The sequence below is a fragment of the Pristis pectinata genome, chromosome 4 (assembly GCF_009764475.1).
Source record: "Pristis pectinata isolate sPriPec2 chromosome 4, sPriPec2.1.pri, whole genome shotgun sequence".
NCBI lineage: Eukaryota > Metazoa > Chordata > Chondrichthyes > Rhinopristiformes > Pristidae > Pristis > Pristis pectinata.
The window spans coordinates 89444486-89463723 of record NC_067408.1 but is presented as its reverse complement, the minus strand read 5'-3'; the positions used below and the strand labels follow the sequence as shown (position 1 = coordinate 89463723).

At 40.8% G+C, this 19238-nt stretch overlaps 1 protein-coding gene across 1 annotated transcript in view; it reads right to left on the bottom strand.

The window, feature by feature from the left end:
- Nucleotides 1–3516: 3516 nt before the first annotated feature.
- The window catches only part of f5 (coagulation factor V), a 55961-nt gene continuing 40239 nt past the window's right edge, over nucleotides 3517–19238 (bottom strand). Inside the window, exons 20-25 of the mRNA XM_052013885.1 lie at nucleotides 16664–16758; nucleotides 15064–15219; nucleotides 12851–12995; nucleotides 10459–10607; nucleotides 5753–5935; nucleotides 3517–4959 (exon numbers count right to left, since the gene is read on the bottom strand). Of these exons, the coding sequence (XP_051869845.1) occupies nucleotides 4813–4959; nucleotides 5753–5935; nucleotides 10459–10607; nucleotides 12851–12995; nucleotides 15064–15219; nucleotides 16664–16758 (875 nt within the window). The 3' untranslated portion in view covers nucleotides 3517–4812. The remainder of the gene's footprint in view (nucleotides 4960–5752; nucleotides 5936–10458; nucleotides 10608–12850; nucleotides 12996–15063; nucleotides 15220–16663; nucleotides 16759–19238) is intronic.

Here is a 19238-nt window from a genome sequence, read left to right as displayed (position 1 = left end):
ACACAGATCCAGCCTCAAATAACGATCAATTCTGGTCACTGCATTACAGGAAGGATCTGAGGGTTTAGGGCTTAGAAAAGATTTAATGGTTCCTGCAATGAGGAACTACAGATACGAGGATAGATTAGAGAGGCTAGGCTTGCTTTCTTTATAGAAGGTTGAAGGGAGTTTTGATAAATATATAAAATAATGAGAGATCTGGACAGAGAAGATAGTGGGAAACTGTCCTCTTTAGTGTGTGTGTGTTGGGGGGGGGGGGGGGAGAAGAGATTTAAGGATCAGAGGTCAAAGATATAAAGGGGAAGACAATTAAGACTGGTATGAGGAAACACATGGTGTTTTCGAAATGTGAAAACCTTGCTTGCAGATGTAGTGGGGGTGGGTTCCATTGTGGCTATATAGTGAGAAAATATTTGGAAGGTTATAGAGAAGGAGCCCGTGGATGGAACTAGTGAGTTCCTCTGGTAGAGAGACACGAAGAACACAGTGGACTGAACAGCATCCAGTGCTGTAACCACTGAATGAATGTACAAGCAATAATGTACCATAATTGGGTAGGTACAGGAGAGGAGAGTAAAGGCTGAACTCCCCTATAATCATTACAAATCAAAAATTGGCAGGTGCTGGAAAGCTGAAATAAAAGCAGAAAATATTAGAAACACTTACTAGTCAGACAGCATCTGGAAAGAGAATTAACATTTAGATGAATGGTTTTTGAGGTGAAATGTTAACTCTTCCCATAAAATGTTATCTTTCCATTGATGTTGTCTTACCTTCTGAGTGTTTCCAGCATTTTCTGTTTTGAACCACATAATCTTTAAGCATGTTAAGCTTGGGCAAAGATGTGCTTTTGTGAATGTTAGATTTAAATTCCTGGGCAGGCCTGACAACAATGAAGTATTTATTAAAGGTATTGGCTGTGAGGTAATGTTGTCTAGGATCCTTCAATAGCACCGTGGAATAGTTTACATCCATCCAAGTCTCAGTTTTAAAAAAAACACTTTACAGAAATATAATATTGTGCATAAGCAGCAGAGCAGATCATTTGGTCTGGAGAGGAACTAATGCCTTTGACTCAGGTGAGAATGCCACCCTGAGTTGAGACTAAACCGAACTCTTCATCACCAGGGAAAGGGCAATGTTTCCATCCTTCTGGTGCCTACTGCCCGATGGGCAGCAAAATGATGCTTTCTCACTGCTTCAGCAACCCAATGACCCAACTTCCATTCTGTCTGTGTAGAGTGTGTATGTTCTCCCTGTGAATGGATAGTTTACCACAAGTGCTCCAGTTTCCTCCTACATCCCAAAGGCAAGGTGATAATAAAAGCTTTTTCAAGTATATAAAGAGTAAAAGACAGACAAGAGTAGATATAGGACCGATAGAAAATGACACTGGAGAAATTGTAATGGGAGACAAGGAGATAGCAGAGGAACTGAATGAGGGTGTTAGTCTTCACTTAGGAAGACATCAACAGTATACTGGACAGTCAAGGGTGTCAGGGAAGAGAAGTATGTGCAGTCACAATTACAACAGGGAAGGTACTCAGGAAGCTGAATGGTCTAAGGGTAGGTAAATCTCCCAGACCAGATGGAATGCACCCTCGTGTTCTGAAGGAAGTAGCTGTAGAGATTGCGGAGCCTTTAGTAATGATCTTTCAAGAATCAATAGATTCCGGCATGGTTCTGGAGTACTGGAAAATTGCAAATGTCACTCTGCTATTTAAGAAGGGTGCAAGGCAGCAAAAAGGAAATTACAGACCTGTTAGCCTGACATCAGTGGTTGGGAAGTTGTTGGAGTCGATTGTCAAGGATGAGGTTACGGAGTACCTGGAGGCACATGACAAGATAGGCTGAACTCAGCATGGTTTCCTTAAAGGAAAATCCTGCCTGACAAACCTATTGCAATCTTTTGAGGAAACTACAAGCAGGCTAGACAAAGGAGATGCAGTGGATGTTGTGTATTTGGATTTTCAGAAGGCCTTTGACAAGGTGCCACACACGAGGCTGCTAAACAAGATAAGAGCCCATGGAATTACAGGAAAGTTACGAGCATGGATAGAGCATTGGCTGATTGGCAGGAAACAGAGAGTGGGAATAAAGAGATCTCATTCTGGTTGGCTGCCGGCTACCAGTGGTGTTCCGCAGGGGTCCATGTTGGGGCTGCTTCTTTTTACGTTGTATATCAACGATTTGGATTATGGAATAAATGGCTTTGTGACTAAGTTTGCCAATGATACAAAGGTAGGTGGAGGGGCGGGTAGTGTTGAGGAAACGGAGAGTTTGTAGAGAGACTTGGATAGACTAGGAGAATGGACAAAGAAGTGGTAAATGAAATACAATGTTGGAAAATGTATGGTCATGCACTTTGGTAGAAGAAATAACAGACTATTATTTAAATGGGGAGAAAATTCAAAATTCAGAGATGCAAAGGGACTTGGGAGTCCTCGTACAGGATACCCTAAAAGTTAACCTCCAGGTTGAGTCGGTGGTGAAGAAGGCGAATGCAATGTTGGCATTCATTTCCAGAGGAATAGAATATAAGAGCAGGGATGTGATGTTGAGGCTCCATAAGGCATTGGCCAGACCTCACCTGGAGTACTGTGTGCAGTTTTGGGCTCCTTATTTAAGAAAGGATGTGCTGACGTTGGAGAAGGTTCAAAGAAGATTCACTAGAATGATTCCAGGAATGAGAGGGTTAACCTATGAGGAACGTTTGACGGCTCTTGGGCTGTACTCCTTGGAGTTCAAAGAATGAGGGGGGACCTCTAGAAACATTCGAATGTTAAAGGCCTGGACAGAGTAGATGTGGCGAAGTTGTTTCTCATGGTAGGGAGTCTAATAACAAGAGGGCACGACTTCAGGATTGAAGGGCACCCATTCAGAACAGAGATGCGGAGAAATTTCTTTAGCCAGAGAGTGCTGAATCTGTGGAATTTATTGCCATGGGCGGCTGTGGGGGCAAAGTCGTTGTGCGTATTTAAGGCAGAGATTGATAAGATATCTGAGTAGCCAGGCATCAAAGGTTATGGTGAGAAGGCGGGGGAGTGGGCTAAATGGGAGAATGGATCAGCTCATGACAGAATGGTGGAGCAGACTCGATGGGCTGAATGGCTGACTTCTGCTCCTTTGTCTTATGATAGGATAATTGGCTACTGTAAATTAGCCCGAGTGTAAGTCGGTAATAGGAGAATGAGGGTGGAATTGACGTGCGTGTGAGAGAGGGTATGTTGCAGGAAAATAAGTGTGGGGGAAGGAGGAATGAGGGTGATCTAAGAGCCAGTACAAACTCAATGGGCTGAATGGCCTCCCACGTCATAAGAAAACATGAGAAATATCTGGTATCTTGAAGATGGGGCATGTAAGTTTAATTGCCCAGTTACTTGCTCCATGCTTTTGTGGGAGAAGGAAAACTGTAAGACAGATCCCAGGAGCTGTCATTCTCCTCGAAGCACTTCATTGAGGACTAAGTTCAACCAATTTTTGTTTTTATTACATTGAGAAAAGCTTGGGAGCAGATAATGCATCCACTCTCTCAACTTCCAATGGCTTGGAAAATGGGGAGAAAATACAGGAATTAAATAAATGTGAAATTAAATATTGAGTATAAACTAGCAAAACATTAAGGAAAATATTTATAATTTTAATCTAATTTTTACTTTGTAATTCAGAACAGTAGCTGTTCAAAAGTTAAGAAAATTTAGTGGTAAGGAGTAGGTCAAAAGGGAGCGTGTTAAAATTCATTGCTGGTGCAATTGTGATAGATCCATTGACATTGTGAGATACCCTTTCATTCTTTATTTTTCATAAATATCTGCTAAGCTCTGAAAAGAGGAGCTGCAGGTTAAGGGTCAATGTTGGCAAAGTTTTTGCAAAAAATGTTAGGAATTATCACAGAGAAAGTACCAGCTCTAATGGAGGCAATACAATGTGGCCTCAGGATCGCTAATAATGCTCTAATGATTGAATTCGTCAAGGAGGTTACATTCACTAGATGAAGGGAATTTGCTGGAATTTATGTCCTTGGATTTCTGGGAGTTTTCACTAAAGTTTTAATGAAAAATAATAAACATTTAACTAAGAAAATAACAAAATGGAATACATTGACATTGTAAATTGAAAGCAGTTATTAACAGTGGGACACAGTTGTGATCTAACTTCTCCACAGATGTATTTGGGGTGGTTTTACTTTTAGTTTCATTAAAGAATTTGAGGTATTAATCTTAGCTTTATAGATTTAGGATCTTGATTCAGATATTATCTGAGGTGCAGTAGTGCTTGTCCCTTCTCTTATGCACATTTAGTTCATATCTATATTTACAAAATGATAACATTGAAATGTAACAGTCATATTCTTCTCTGATGAAAAAATGAATAGTAATATCTTCCTTATATTCTTCGTAACAATTCACCAAATATTTACCCTTTAAGCTTATTTTGTTCACAGCATGTGTACTTATATAATATATATAAAATAAGACAAATAATTTGATTAATATAATTTACCTTTATACAAACATAATCAAATACACTTTACTCCCTCTGATATGATATTATCAATCATTCCCCCACATTCTCCCTCTTCTGTGTTTCATTCTTCTCATCCCAAACTAATCCTATTTGTTCTTTCTTGCATTATTTACAATCAGCATAGGTTAATTCCAAACAAATGAAAATTTACCATAATTTTTCAGATCAAAATTAATTTATCCACAGTGAATGATGAATTCCCCGAAAAAGGCACCGATAGTTTTAATTAGAAAACTCTCTTTATTTTTGCAAATGGTTCTTCCCTGAATACCCTTGAAAAAATATTCATTTAAGGGCACATCCCAAGAACTCTACTCGAAGTGCAATGCTGTTATACCAAGTTTTTGGAATTATGCGGATATATGTGGCAGAAATAGGTGGATTAATGTAGTTTTTCCTGTGTCCATGATGATCAGTATTTCCAATGAATATCTGTGAAATAAAGACAATATCTATTAGAAATAATTTTAATTGGAAGATCCTCAGACTTACACTTTGCATAGAGAAGATACTCTTCTCCCATAAATTTTCATAGTCAACACTTTTGGAGAAATACTGAACTGGGTGCTTCCCTTTTCCTTGAATGAGGATCAAATGAAACAGTAAGATGTTCTTAAAGGTCACTAGCCTTGGACTCAGCCAACAGCTATAATGTAATGAATATCACCTTCCTCCAGGGAGAATAGTGACGATGGGGAATTGTATCTGGGTGAAATCAAAGCAAAAATGAAAAGTGCACTGATCCTCTTCTAGTCCTTAAGTGCACCTCAGGTCCTCCACCAACATGAGATGCCAGTACTTGAATGTAATGCAATGATCGAGTTTGGGATTCCTACTACTAACTGAACTAGAAATCAGTGTATTTTTTAGTAAAATATTTAAAAATAGTATTACTAATATAGTTTTGTTTAATTCATTTACTTCCTCCATTTTTTGATGACTCTATTTATCTCTTAAATATACTAATTCATAACCAGATTTGTCTTTACTGCCCACTCCTGCATCTCTTCATGACTTTATTCTTCCTCTGTGAATCTAAGCAGACTATTTCATCATGAATAATTTTACAGCTGTATCTGATCTGGTTATTAGCAATCATGTCTACTTACATGCTGAATGTAATTTACCTTTAAATATAAAAATAATTTGCACACAACATGGAAAAGTGCTACCAATGTCACACCAGCACCAACAAAGCACTAAGTTTGACGAGTTACAAACCTACCTTTTCATTTCCATTTGACTGATCTGTATATGGTATCCATATTTTTCCATTATCGCTAAAATGGACTGCATAACTTTGCACAAACATTGTGATGGGGAAGGATTTGGCACCTTGTGTAATAATGCCAGTTATCTTCATTTTCTTACGGAAGTTAACCTGAAGCCATTGATTTTCATTCAGTTCCTGGATCAAAAAATAAGATATTGAAATTCGACAGTGTCATTTGTCTATTTATATCTCTTTGTAATTTAATCCTAGAGAGACAAAGGACCGCAGATGCTGGAATCTAGATCAGCAAAGGCCTCACCTTCATACCTCCACGTCCCACCTCAACGAATTCTGAGCCTGGCACGGTGCTGAGCTCTTTTTCCGCTGCCTCCATGCCTTCTTCTTCAGTAAGAAGTCCTCTCCCCTTCTAATGACCAGTTCTCCTGCCTCCAGCCCTCTTCTTCCACCTGGACTCCCCCACTGGGCCTGTTACCTTCCCTAGACCTATTCATAGCCACTGTCAGCGCGACATCAGCCGTCTTGACTTTTCTGCTCCCTTCACCTACTTCAACCTTACCTCTTCTGAACGCTGTGCTCTCCACTCCCTCCGCACCAACCCTGACATTGTCGTCAAACCAGCCGACAAAGGTGGTGGGCCATGGTAGTCTGGCGTACTGACCTCTACCCTGCAGAGGCCAGATACCAACTCTCAGACACTTCCTCCTACCTACCCCTGAGCCATGACCCCACCAAGGAACCCTGCCAGGACATTATCTCCCCCACCATCACTGACCTCATCACTTCGGGAGATCTCTCCCCTCCGCCCCCCACAGCTTCCAATGTGATAGTCCCGCAACATAGGACTGCCTGTTTCTATCTCCCCCCCAAAATCCACAAGATGAACTGTCCCACCAGACCTATTGTCTCCACATGCTCTTTCCCCGCTGTGCTTGTATCCTCGTACCTGGACACTATCCCCCGGTCCAATCCCTTCCCAACTATGTCCGTGACACATCACATGCTCTCCAACTCTTCCATAGCTTTAAGTTCTTCAAGCATGCACAACCTCATCTTCACCATGGATGTCCAGTCCTTATATACCTCCGTTCCCCATGACTGCCCCCCACTTCTGTCTTGACCAGAGACAGAACCAGTCCCCTTCCACTAACACTCTCCTCCGCCTGGCTGAACTTGTCCTCACCCTAAGCAACTTCACTTTCAATTCCTCTCACTTTCTACAGACCAAGGGCGTAGCCATGGGCACTCGCATGGGCCCCAACTATGCCTGCCTTTTCATTGGCTACATTGAACAGTCTCTGTTCCAAGTCTACTCCGGCCCCATTCCTCAACTCTTTCTCCGCTGTATCGACGACTGCATGAGTGCCACCTCTTGCACTCATGCGGAACTCGACAGTTTCATAAATTTCGCCACAAATTTTCACCCTGCTCTCCAATTCACTTGGACTATCTCTCACACCTCCCTCTCCTTCCTCGACCTTTCCATTTCCATCTCAGGAGATTCTTTATCCACTGACATCTTTGACAAACCCACTGACACCCACAGCTACCTCCCACCCTGTCTCTTGCAAGGATGCGATCCCTTTTTCTCAATTTCTCTGCCTCCGCTGCATCTGCTCCCATGATGAGGCTTTCCATTCCAGGACATCCGAGATGTCCAACTTCTTTACTAACTGTGGCTTCCCCCCTATTGTGGTCGAGAGAGCTCGCACCCGCATCTCTGCCATTTCCTGCACCTCCACTCTCACCCCCATCCCTCACAGACCCAACAGGGATAGGGTCCCCCTCGTCCTCACATTTCATCCCACCAGCCTACATATCCAACACATCATTCTCCACCACTTCCGCCATCTCCAATGGGACCCCACCACCAAGCATATCTTCCCCTCCCCACCCCTTTCTGTCTTTCGTAGGGACCGCTCTTTCTGCAACTCCTCGTTCACTTCCTCTCCAACCCCCGCCCCACCCATCCCCCTCCCACCCCGGGGACTATCCACTGCCCCTGCCATAGGTGCAACACCTGCCCGTACCCCACCTCCATCGCCTCCATCCAGGGACCCAAATAGTCCTTTCAGGTGTGTCAGATATTTATCTGCACATCCCCAAATATCATCAACTGTATTCGGTGCTTCAAGTGTGGCTTCATTTATATTGGCCAGACTAAACACGGACTAGGTGACCGTTTCACAGAATGCCTGTGCTCCGGCCATAACCACGATCTGCATCTCCTCATTGCCAGTCACTTCAACTCCCCCTCCCACTCCATCACAGCTATCAGTCCTCGGCCTCCTCCACTCCCAGGAGAAGTCCAAGCACAAACTGGAGGAACAGCGCCTCATTTTCCGACTTGGAACCTTGCAGCCTAACGGCATGAACATTGAATTTTCCACTTTAAATAATACCCACAACCCCCCGCCCCCAACCATGCCTCTTTTCTTCCCTTTCCTAGCCTCTCTCCTTTTTCTATGACACTCCCACCCTTTTTATCCTCCTTACCTCTGACCCATCCCCCGGTGGATCTGCTCTCCCCTCCTCCCTCGCACCTGCCTTTCACTATCTCTTACCTTCATCTACCTATTACTTCCTTGTGCCCACCCCACCTGCCCTCTTTTGTCTGCCTATCACTGCTCTGCTTTTCCCTCCTATATATTGAGCTTCCCCTTTTCCTACCTTCGGTCCTGAAGAAGGGTCCTGACCCGAAACGTTGACTGCCTGCTTTTTTCCACGGATGCTGCCTGTTCTGCTGAGTTCCTCCAGCATCATCGTGTTTTTCATGTAATTTAATCCTGCCATGTACAACTTTTATACCTCACTTTGTATCAAATTTCATAAGGGATGAGAAAGTTCAGACTTTGGGTGGAATTAGAGCTTACAATTATTAAATTCCATCCTGCCACTTCCTCTTCAGAACTGAGATAGGATACAGAGTCATAGAGCAATACAGCATGCAAACAGGCCCTTCGGCCCAACTTGCCCATGCTGACCATGGTGCCCATCTAAGCTAGTCCCAGTTTCCCCTGTTTGGCCCATATCCCTTTTATCCTTTCCTATCGTATGTACCTGTCCAAATGTCTTTTAAATGTTTTTACTGTATCTGCCTCAACTCTAGCAGCTCCTTCCATATATGCATCACCCTCTGTGTGAAAAAGTTGTCCCTCGGGTTCCTTTTAAATATTTCCCCTCTCACCTTAAACCAATGCCCTCTAGTTTTGATTCCCTTTCCCTGGAAAAAGACTGGTGCATCCATTCTATCTATGCCCCTCATGATGTTGTACACCTATCAGGTCACCTCTCATTCTCCTACGCTCCAAGCCCTTATTCAAGTCCTAACCTGTCCAACCTCTCCCAATAAATCAGGCCCTTGAGTTCTGGCAACATTCTTGTAGATCTTCTTTGTACTCTTTCCAACTTAATTACATCTTTCCTTTAACAGGGTAATCAAAACTGTACACAATACTCCAGAGACACAAGAAATTCTGCAGATGTTGGAATCTGGAGCAATACACAAAAAGTGCTGGAGGAACTCAGCAGGTCAGGCAGCATCTCTGGAAGGAAATAAACAGTCAACGTTTCAGGCCGAGACCCTTCATCAGGACTGGAAAGGAAGAGGACAGAAGCCAGAATAAGAAGATGCAGTCTCACCAACGTCTTGTACAACTGCAGTACAATGTCCCAACTCCTGTACTCAGTGCCCTGACTGATGAAGGCCAGCATGCCACAAACCCTCTTCACCACCCTGTGACACCACTTTCAGAGAACTATATATTTGCACTCCTGGGTCCCTCTGTTCTATAACACTCGCCAGGGGCCTACCAGTCACTGTGAATGTCCTACCCTAGTTTGACTTCCCAAAATGCAACACCTCACACTTATCTGAATTGAATGCCATTTGCCATTCCTTGCTCCATTTACCTAGCTGATGAAGATCCCCCTGTAATTTTTGATAACCTTCACTGTGTACAATACCAGCGTGTCGTCTGCAAACTTACTAACCATGCCTTGTACATTCTCATCCAAATCTTCTATATAAATGACTAACAACAATGGGCTCCACACCAATCCCTGCGGCACACCACTAATCACTGGCCTCCAGTCCGAGAAACAACCTTCCACCATCATCCTCTGCCTTCTACCATCAAGCCAATTATGTATCCACTTGACCTAGCCCTTACAAATTCATGGTGGCTCTCTCTCATAAGTTGAAACATTTCAGGGTGTTCAGTCACTCTGATCTAATTATAGCCACAAGTATTTCCCTGACAATGATGTTAGGCTAATTGGTCTATAAGTCCCTGATTTCTCCCCCTCTCCCATCCTAAAAGTAGAGTTATAATTTTTAAATCTAAATAAAATGTTTCTTTCAATTAACTTCAGGCTTCATTTAGAACTAGGAGCTAAAAAGACAGTTACTGCTGAAGCTTAGCAGACCCAAAATATAAAACAACAATCTCTAATTCATTAAGGGCAATAAGTCAAACAATCTACTTCACCAATGAAATATAAAACTTGTGCTCACCTTCACAAAGCGTTTTAGTATTAGATTTAACAATTTTAATTAACAAACATATCTAAAAATCTACACATCTAAAGGCAAATATTACTAATGTATGTTAACTTATCAAGTAAATAGGACCATTTTGATTAAATTGAACATTTATATATTTGGCAGCAAGAGAATGCAAGTTAATTTTCCTACATACATAAGGTCGCCATGCATTAAATCTGCCGTCTAGGTCCAGACGTGCCAGGGCTGGTGACCAAGAACCCCACCATGAAGCCCAGAAGGATGAAGCAGTTATCTGATCATCTGAAATATTTTTTTTCCCCATTCCCAAGGGTTGTGAGCAGTCTGAAAAACAATATGCATGTGTAAATAATAAATAGATAAATAAAATTAAATATTTTGAATCTACATTCCACTAATTTGAATGAAAAAATACATTGAATTACATTACACTTGTTATCTAAATGAAATTCAAGAAGAGTGGTGAAATTAGTTTCCATGCTGTCTGACTCTATGAATCTAAGAGATGAATTGTATTCTCCTATTCCATGATCGCATAAACCAGGATTTGTTGAAGACAACCAAACTGAGTTCTTTATTGAGTGTTTTAAAAAAAGCATGTTTATGTAGATAAGGACTTTTTAAAGTTTTCAAGCACCTTGTAATAGACATTAGCAAAATTGAAGCCCTTGTGATTAAAGGACGATGGTTATGCAGATTTGAAGTTGGTTAATCACAAAAAACAAGGGAGAAGTGATAAACGAGTCTGCCAGAGTGATGGGGAATATACAGTGTTTTTTTCCCCAGGTATCCTTATTAGAATCATTATCCTTTTCGATAGATATTATGACCTGGACTTGAATATATTTTCAAAGTTTGTAAAAAAAAATTGTAAACTCAGAAATTTGGTAAACAGTGAGATCGAGTCTTCAGGAGGGCAGATGAAGTGGACTGGCATATGACAGTTGAAGCAATGCATTTTGATAGAAACAACGAGTAGACAAAATATAACTGAATGTGAGATCTTAGATGGTGTGCTGAAATAGACAGACCGGGCCTGTACCTATGCATAGTATTGAAGGTGGCAGGAAAAGCTGAGAAAACCATAAAAATATTTGGTTCCTTTGCTTTATAAACACATCAGATGGTTATATAAGCAAGGAAGATATGCTAAACATGGTTAGGCACCAGGAGGAGCAATATATCTACTCCTGGGCACCACACATCAGTAAGTAGGATATTGAAAAGATTTACTGGAATAACACAGGGGATGTGAGACTTCATTTTACATGGAGAGATTAGAGAAGTTGGAGATTTCTCTTGAGACCAAAGATGATTCAGGAATGATTTGATACAGACTTAAGGTAATTGGAAAAAGAATCAAAAGTGTGTTGCAATATTTTGATGCAATTAACTGTTTTGATGTAGAATGCTATTTTAGTAATAGTAGAAGAAGTGGATTTATTACGGCTTTCAGAATGGAATTGGATGATACATGAAGGGGAAATCCTACACAGAAATATTGAAAAAGCTGAGAAATGAATGTAAAGAAACAACACTGGATGTTGGCCAAATAATTTCCTTTTGCGTTGGATCATTGTATGATTCTGCAATTAGATACAATCCTAGCCCTCTACCAATAATACTGAACTGCCTGCACAGAAGGAGATCTTAACACACAGAAGAAATACCCAGATTGTGCTTCCAAATTCCTCTATCTCTAAACAAACTGCCTGGCTTCCACTATTAGCAAAACAATGGCACTGTGGATTGACGAATCCCCAGACCTGATGGTCTCTATCATGGTAGTATGTGAAGAAACTGCATCTGGTTTACAAAAACCTCTTGAAATTTTACAACACAGGAATTTTCCTTTTAGATTGTCAATGTAACTCAATTATTCAAGAAAGGTGAGAAAAAATAAAACCTACTAAATTTAGCAGGGAAAAGTTAATGGAATCAATAATTACAGTTGGAGTGACTGAAGACTTAGGAAAAATTGGACTGTTTAGACAAAGTCAATGTGGATTTCTAAAGGCTTGATCACGTCCATGATGTCTAACAAAGACCTTTGCAGGGCTTTAACTATATATCATACTTAACACTACTGATCACACTATAGAGAGCCATATATCTGAGCTTTTGGATGACTCTAAGAATGGTGCATAGCAAGAACATAAAATTATCAAGAGAAACTGCTGAGTAAATGTGTAAAGTTGTAACTGATGAATTTGAATGCATATAACTGTGAGGTCATCATTTTGAACAAAGAAAGAAATATTTAAAAATTATTGAAATAATGAAAATTAGGAACAATGACGTCCTAAGAAATTAGAGGTTGGTTATTAGATTACATAGATTAGGCTCGTGTTCCTTGGAATTCAGAAGATTAAGGGTGATCTGATTAAAAAATTTCGGATTATGAAAAGAAATGACAGGGTAGACAAAGAAAGTCTTTCTTCATTGCTGTATTCTTTAATGTACATTTCAGGTACTTTTCAAATCAGTTCATTACTTCCCTGACACAAATCAATTCTGACCTGGTACAAACTCATAAAATAGCAAACTTTTCCTACAATTATACTCACAGTCAATTTCACAACCATACAATTCCATGCGAAGAGTTGGTCTGACTTTGAAGGATGTTGGATACAATTTTAAATATCTTGCGATAATAGGAGGGTTGAACTTGTTAAACTTTAGTCCTGAACTGTCAGAATTTCCATTAAAAATCTTCAGGTGGATCACAGAAAAGGAACAACTTGAGAACACATATCAATTCAGAAATTAAACAAGTCAAGCAAGCTATTTTTGTGAACTCCACTTTTACTTGACTTACAACGTTAAGTACACTTTCATACACTCTCAATTACTCCTTTGGCACTGAAGTCCTTTGGGACAACAGGAAGCATGATAATGCTAGAGAAGATGCAGGGGACATTAACAGGACTGTTGCCTGGGGTGGAGAATTACAGTTATGAGGAGATCCTATCTAGATTGGGATTAAAAACAGAAAATGCTGGAGACATTCAGCAGGTCAGGCAGTATACAGTATGCAGAAAGAACAGAGTAAATGTTTCAGGTCTATGGCTCTTTGTCAGAATGAATACTGCCCAACCTGCTGAGTGTTTCCATCATTACTGTTCAGATTTTCAACATCTGTAGTCTTAAATTTTTATTTGTCGCCTTTGGGGTTTGGGGTTGTTTTCTTTGGAACAACGGAGACTAAGATTTAACTGGGGTGTGTAAAATTATGAGAGGCCTAGAAAGGGCAAACAGGAAGAACCCATTTCCCTTAGCAGAGAGGCCAGTACCTAGGCCACATAGAATAGGTTACCTAGCAGAAAGATTAGAGCGAAGTTGGGAGAAATATCATAATCATCGAGTGATGGGCTCTGGAACTCACTGCCCGAAAGGGTGATGGATGCAGAAACCCTCACTACTTCAAAAAAATGCTGTAACCTATAGGACTGTGCATCAAAAACCAAAGTGGGATCAACCTGAAATCCATTTTTGGCTGGTGTAGGTATGATTAGCCAAATGGCCTCCCTTCTGTACAATAAATTTCTAAGATTCGATAATAAATTCTTCGCTGAATGGCACCAAATCTAAAAGTTGAAGAACATTAAATCTCAAAGTTGAGCAGCAGATGGATCTCAGGAACCCCAAGAACCACTGGATAAATACCCAGAGAGGTCCTATGTGGTGAGGGGCTTACCTGGGCTTAGCAGAATCTTGACCCCGTCATCCCCACCATGAATCTCATTCCAGAGAGATTCCAAAATAATCAGTTCACTTCTGTGTAAAATCTCCATAGAAGTTCAAAGCACAGGCAATACCTGGGCCCAAGCTGCCCCTTCAACTCTTCAATGTCCATGTCTTGGACTGCATAAGGTTGTTTTAATGATACCATAAGGGTCTGGACTTTGCAGAGTAGGGCCCATCGTCTGCATTTGTGGCCAAAATCTCTCTATCGTGTACTTACCTTGTCCCCATCTGGAAAAGCAATTTTGCTGGTCAAGGCTCCTGTGACATAATCGTGAGTGGACTAGGAGAAGCATCACCCACAAAACTCCCCTGTTGTTCCTTAAAAGACGCACAAGACCTATTAGGTACACCTGAGAAGCCAAAATACCTCTGAAAGTGCAGCATTTCCTCAGTACTTGAACTGGAGTGCAATGGAATGGGGCTTGAACCCACATTCTCTGCACTCCAGGGTAAGAGTTCTATCAATAAGAAAGAGATGAACCCAGTAAATATTAACAATGTCCCACAATTTCTCTAAGCCATTAGGAAATATCTAACTTTTTGCTGTAGAAGTGATGAAATGCAGTTTTGGTATATTCATATGCCATAGGCTTGATATTCGGGCTGCTGTCAATCTTTTATTGGTATTGGTTTATTATTGTCACTTGTACCAAGGTACAGTGAAAAACTTGTCTTGCCTTTTGGTAGCTTTTCTCAGGCTGACATAAAAGGATAAACATCCAGTTCCCTCAAGCCTATGACTTTCCTGGTATTCTGCAATAGGTCCATGGGATCTTTTATGTTTATCTGCAAGAATGATGGGGGTTTAGTTAAAGGCCTCATCCAAAAGACCTCATCTCCAGCAGTGTAGCACACCCTCAGCATTGCACCGAAACATCAACTCAGATTTTTGCACTCAAGCCTCCAGAGTGGGACCCGCAAACTTTGGTAAGGTAAGAATATGACCAATTGAGTCACAGCTGTCACTAGAAGTAGAACTTTGTACATGCCTACTCTTGTGATACACTATTCAGACTTTCTAATTTACACTCACTTGTTTGTAGCTCCTGCTGTTTCCATTGTAATACTTCCAATTGCTTCCATCCACACTGTATTTAATGTAAAAGGCTGTAATATAATATTGCACAAAGTATACGCTCGCTCCTTGGGTGGAAATCTCAGTGAGCACCATTGGCCTTTCCAGGTCAACCTGTGATACCACAATAATGCACATGCATTAACTAAGTAATAGAGGATAAATGACACCAAATATCAATAAACTACTGAACCCAGTTGATCCAAACAATATCTTCCTTCATGCTTTGATATTGGGCATAGACTGGGAATGATCAAAGAAAGGTTTTCAGGAACTTTTACTAATTGCAGATGGATATTAAAACAACCTGCACACCATAATCATGCCCAGGAGGTATATCCATTAATTTTTAAGCAATTCACATCATTTGCCTGAATCACAGACTTGAGCACAAGTACCCTTAGTAATTAAAAAAAAAGAACAAGAAAATTGTAATACGATATAAATGTTTTCCAAGGGGTGAAATTAGTTTTACAAATTAGTGTTCCAGAACACTTGGGGCGGCACGTAGCATAGCAGTTAGCGCAACGCTATTACAGCGCCAGCGATCAGGGTTTGATTCCCGTCGCTGCCTGTAAGGAGTTTGTACGTTCTCCCGTGTATGTGTGGGTTTCCTCCGGGAGCTCCGGTTTCCTCCCACATTGCAAAGACGTACGGGTAGGTTAATTTGGGTTTAAAATGAGCGGCGCGGACTCGTTGGGCCGGAAGGACCAGTTACCATGCTATAAATAAAATTTTAAAAAAAACTGAGCACAGGGTTTTGAGATCATGTCTGGAGTGTTCAGCCCTAAGGTGCAGAAAATCATATTGGATTTCCAGATCTCAAATCTCACAATAAAGTTACTTGAAGTTTAGAAACTGGCATGTAACTTATAAAATCTATTATAAGTCTAAAAATAAAGTTTCACTAAATCGGTATTTTCCCACATCCATTAATGTTGAACTGGACATGAATAATCACTGAATGCGAAGCACTAGATTGTGCAATTGCTTGTTAGTGACCCGCTTGTTACTAATTTTTGAGATTGGTTCTATAGGAATAAGTATTTTTCCAAGTTGATATTGCTCTCCAGAGAGTATGTTTCTGTGGAGCTGGAGAGCAATAGTTTTATTTTAAAGGGGGCATCTACCATTTGCTCATTGGTTGGTGGCCTGTGACTAAAGGCAAGTTTAGGATGAAAGTGCAATGTGCAATTATAGAATGATCAGCATCCACTGCTTGACCAGGCAATCAATGGAATTCCAGAGGTGATTGTTTATTGAATGAAATCAAGGAAAAACATAGATGGCTGGAATAAATAGAGTTTGCCTTTTTGTCATTATGGCATAGGAATCATGCAGAGTCTCAATCAGATTAAGTGGTAGGTTGGAAACGTGAAAGAATAGTTTGTACAAGGCTTTTGGAATCAAATCTTCTCATTCATAATTTACTTACGTTTTTATATAATGACCAGTCACTCCTAAATGTGCATTAAGGTTTATGAGCATAAATATCGCACCCCTAATGATTTAAAAAAAGTTGATGTCAATATATTCATTTGTAGGAATTTGGACATACTTGGATCCAAGGTATTTCGTGTCTGTGCATTTCAGCACTCCAGGCATTGATCCTGTTACTGTTATGCAATCTCGCCAACTTTGGCTCCCAGTCATCTAATAAAGAATAACACGATGCAAATGAAAACATGCAAATGTCAGTAAAATAGAGATAAAATACACAGAAGATCAGTCAGGACTTTTAAAGACAAAAGAGGCTCTGATGTCTTGAGTGTGCGATCCTCATCGGAAAGAGTGAGAACGACCAATTTTTCATACACTTAAATTAAAAGATGGACAATTAGGGGCACTGGGCCGTCTCTGCTAAGTTTCCGGCATTTGCTCCAACCAAGCAATCCAACAAATTAAAGTACAGCGCAGGAGTGTCATTCACCCTATGATGCTGAGTCGCTGCAGCCCCTGATGCAGAGTTTATTAAAATCATGGTGCCTTATTTATCAGAGAAAACACATTTTCCATCACTTCAAATTGGTCACACCACTCAACAGGTTAAATTTCTGTATTATAAGGCCATAAGACATAGGAGCAGAATTAGGCCATTCAGCCCATCGAATCTGCTCCGCCATTTGATCATGGCTGATTTATTTTTCCCTCTCAACCCCATTCTCCTGCCTTCTCCCAGTAACCTTTGTTGCCCTTACTAATCTAGAACCTATCAACCTCCGCTTTAAATATACCCAATGACTTGGCCTCCACAGCCGTCTGTGACAATGAATTCCACAGACTCACCACCTTCTGGCTGAAGAAATTCCTCCTCATCTCTGTTCTAAAGGGCATCCTTCTATTCTGAGGCTGTGCCCTCTGGTCCTAGACTCTCCCACTACTGGAAACATCCTCTCCACTTCCACTCTATCCAGGCCTTTCAATATTCGGTAGGTTTCTATGAAATCCCCCCTCATCCTTCTAAACTCCAGAGAGTACAGGCCCAGAGCCATCAAACATGCCTCATACATTAACCCTTTCATTCCTGGGATCATTCTTGTAAACCCCCTCTGGACCCTCTCCAACGCCAGCACATCCTTCCTTAGATAAGGGGCCCAAAATTATGTTTTATTTATAACTACAGTGATTCTTAAACATAAAAGGTTGTTTCTATGCAGGGCCACAGACAGCTATATAATATAAAATGGATGTTATTGTTTATTCTATTTTTTCTGCGTGAATTTTTAATATGCTTGGGTGGTACATATACAAGAGCTATCTACAGAGACACTCTTGTATGCATAGTGAAAAACACAAATGGTAGAGTGAAGAACAGACACTTAGCAATTATTCTTTGAAATAACAATTTAAATCTTTGGTAGACTATGAGGCAATGAGTTGGATCTCATTGATGGCTTGCTGGTCATTACATCTACCCGAGAGAACAGTGCACTAGCTGCAGTGCACGTTGCAGTTGTTTCCAGACATCTGCACTATGCACCAGAGCAGAATTATGGAATGTGCTGGAGATGACTGATCTCCTGCTTCACCCATTGGTCAAGTGGTAGATCACTCAGAGAAAATGTTAGAAGCAATAGCACACAGTTTATATATTACATAGCTGCCTGTGGATGAAGGCCAGGGTTGTTTCATAATGTAGTGGGGCTGTCTGCCTCCACACCTTAACACCAGTCATAGCTGATGCATTAGGCATGGCCTTATTCATTTGCGTGGCGTTACCGACCCTTCCTAAAAAGGTTAATTAAGAGGTTTGAATATTTTAACTTGCATAAGCTGGATATTGAAAAATATTACTTTTATTGATTTATTAATGAGTTTTGATAATTTAATTATTTAAATGTTTTTCAAGCTGTTTCTAAATGTTTCTGAAGAACAGAAATTTAGAAAGAGTGGAGCAGGCCTCTGACAGCTCAACAGTAAAAAGGCCATCAAGGCGATTCACAGGCTGGGTCTTGGTTTTCACTGCCTGAAGGCCAGTTGTTGCTGGCAATTTGCTCCGTTCCATGAATCACCTGCCACACGGAGGCCACATAAGCATTAGAAACTACGTAGTTACAACAGCTCTCTGTACACACAGGCATTCTCAAGAGGTGACTGTAAGGTTCAAGTCAGGGTCTGCCAAGATTCCACCCAATAACCTGAACCAAGTTATCCATCTCATTCTGGAATTTTCCACCACACTGTTTTCCATATAAATTACTTCCATACTAATTAATCCTACAATTATCAATTTATAATGCTTCTCCAATATCGATAGTTTTATCAACTGATTTATGGAGAGTTATAGTCAGAACATTCCCCAATGTGTTCTCAACCAAAACAGCAGCTTCTATTGGTATTGGTTTATTATTGTCACTTGTACCGAGGTACAGTGAAAAACTTGTCTTGCATACCGTTCGTACAGATCAATTCATTACACAGTGCATTGAGGTAGTACAGGGTAAAAACAATAACAGAATACAGAGTAAAGTGTCACAGCCACAGGAAAGTGCATTGCAGATAGACAAAAAGGTGTAAGGTCAAACAAGGTAGATTGTGAGGTCAAGAGTCCATTTCATCGTATAAGGGAACCATTCAATAGTCTTATCGCAGTGGGATACAGGCTGCCCTTGAGCCTGGTGGTATGTGCCCTC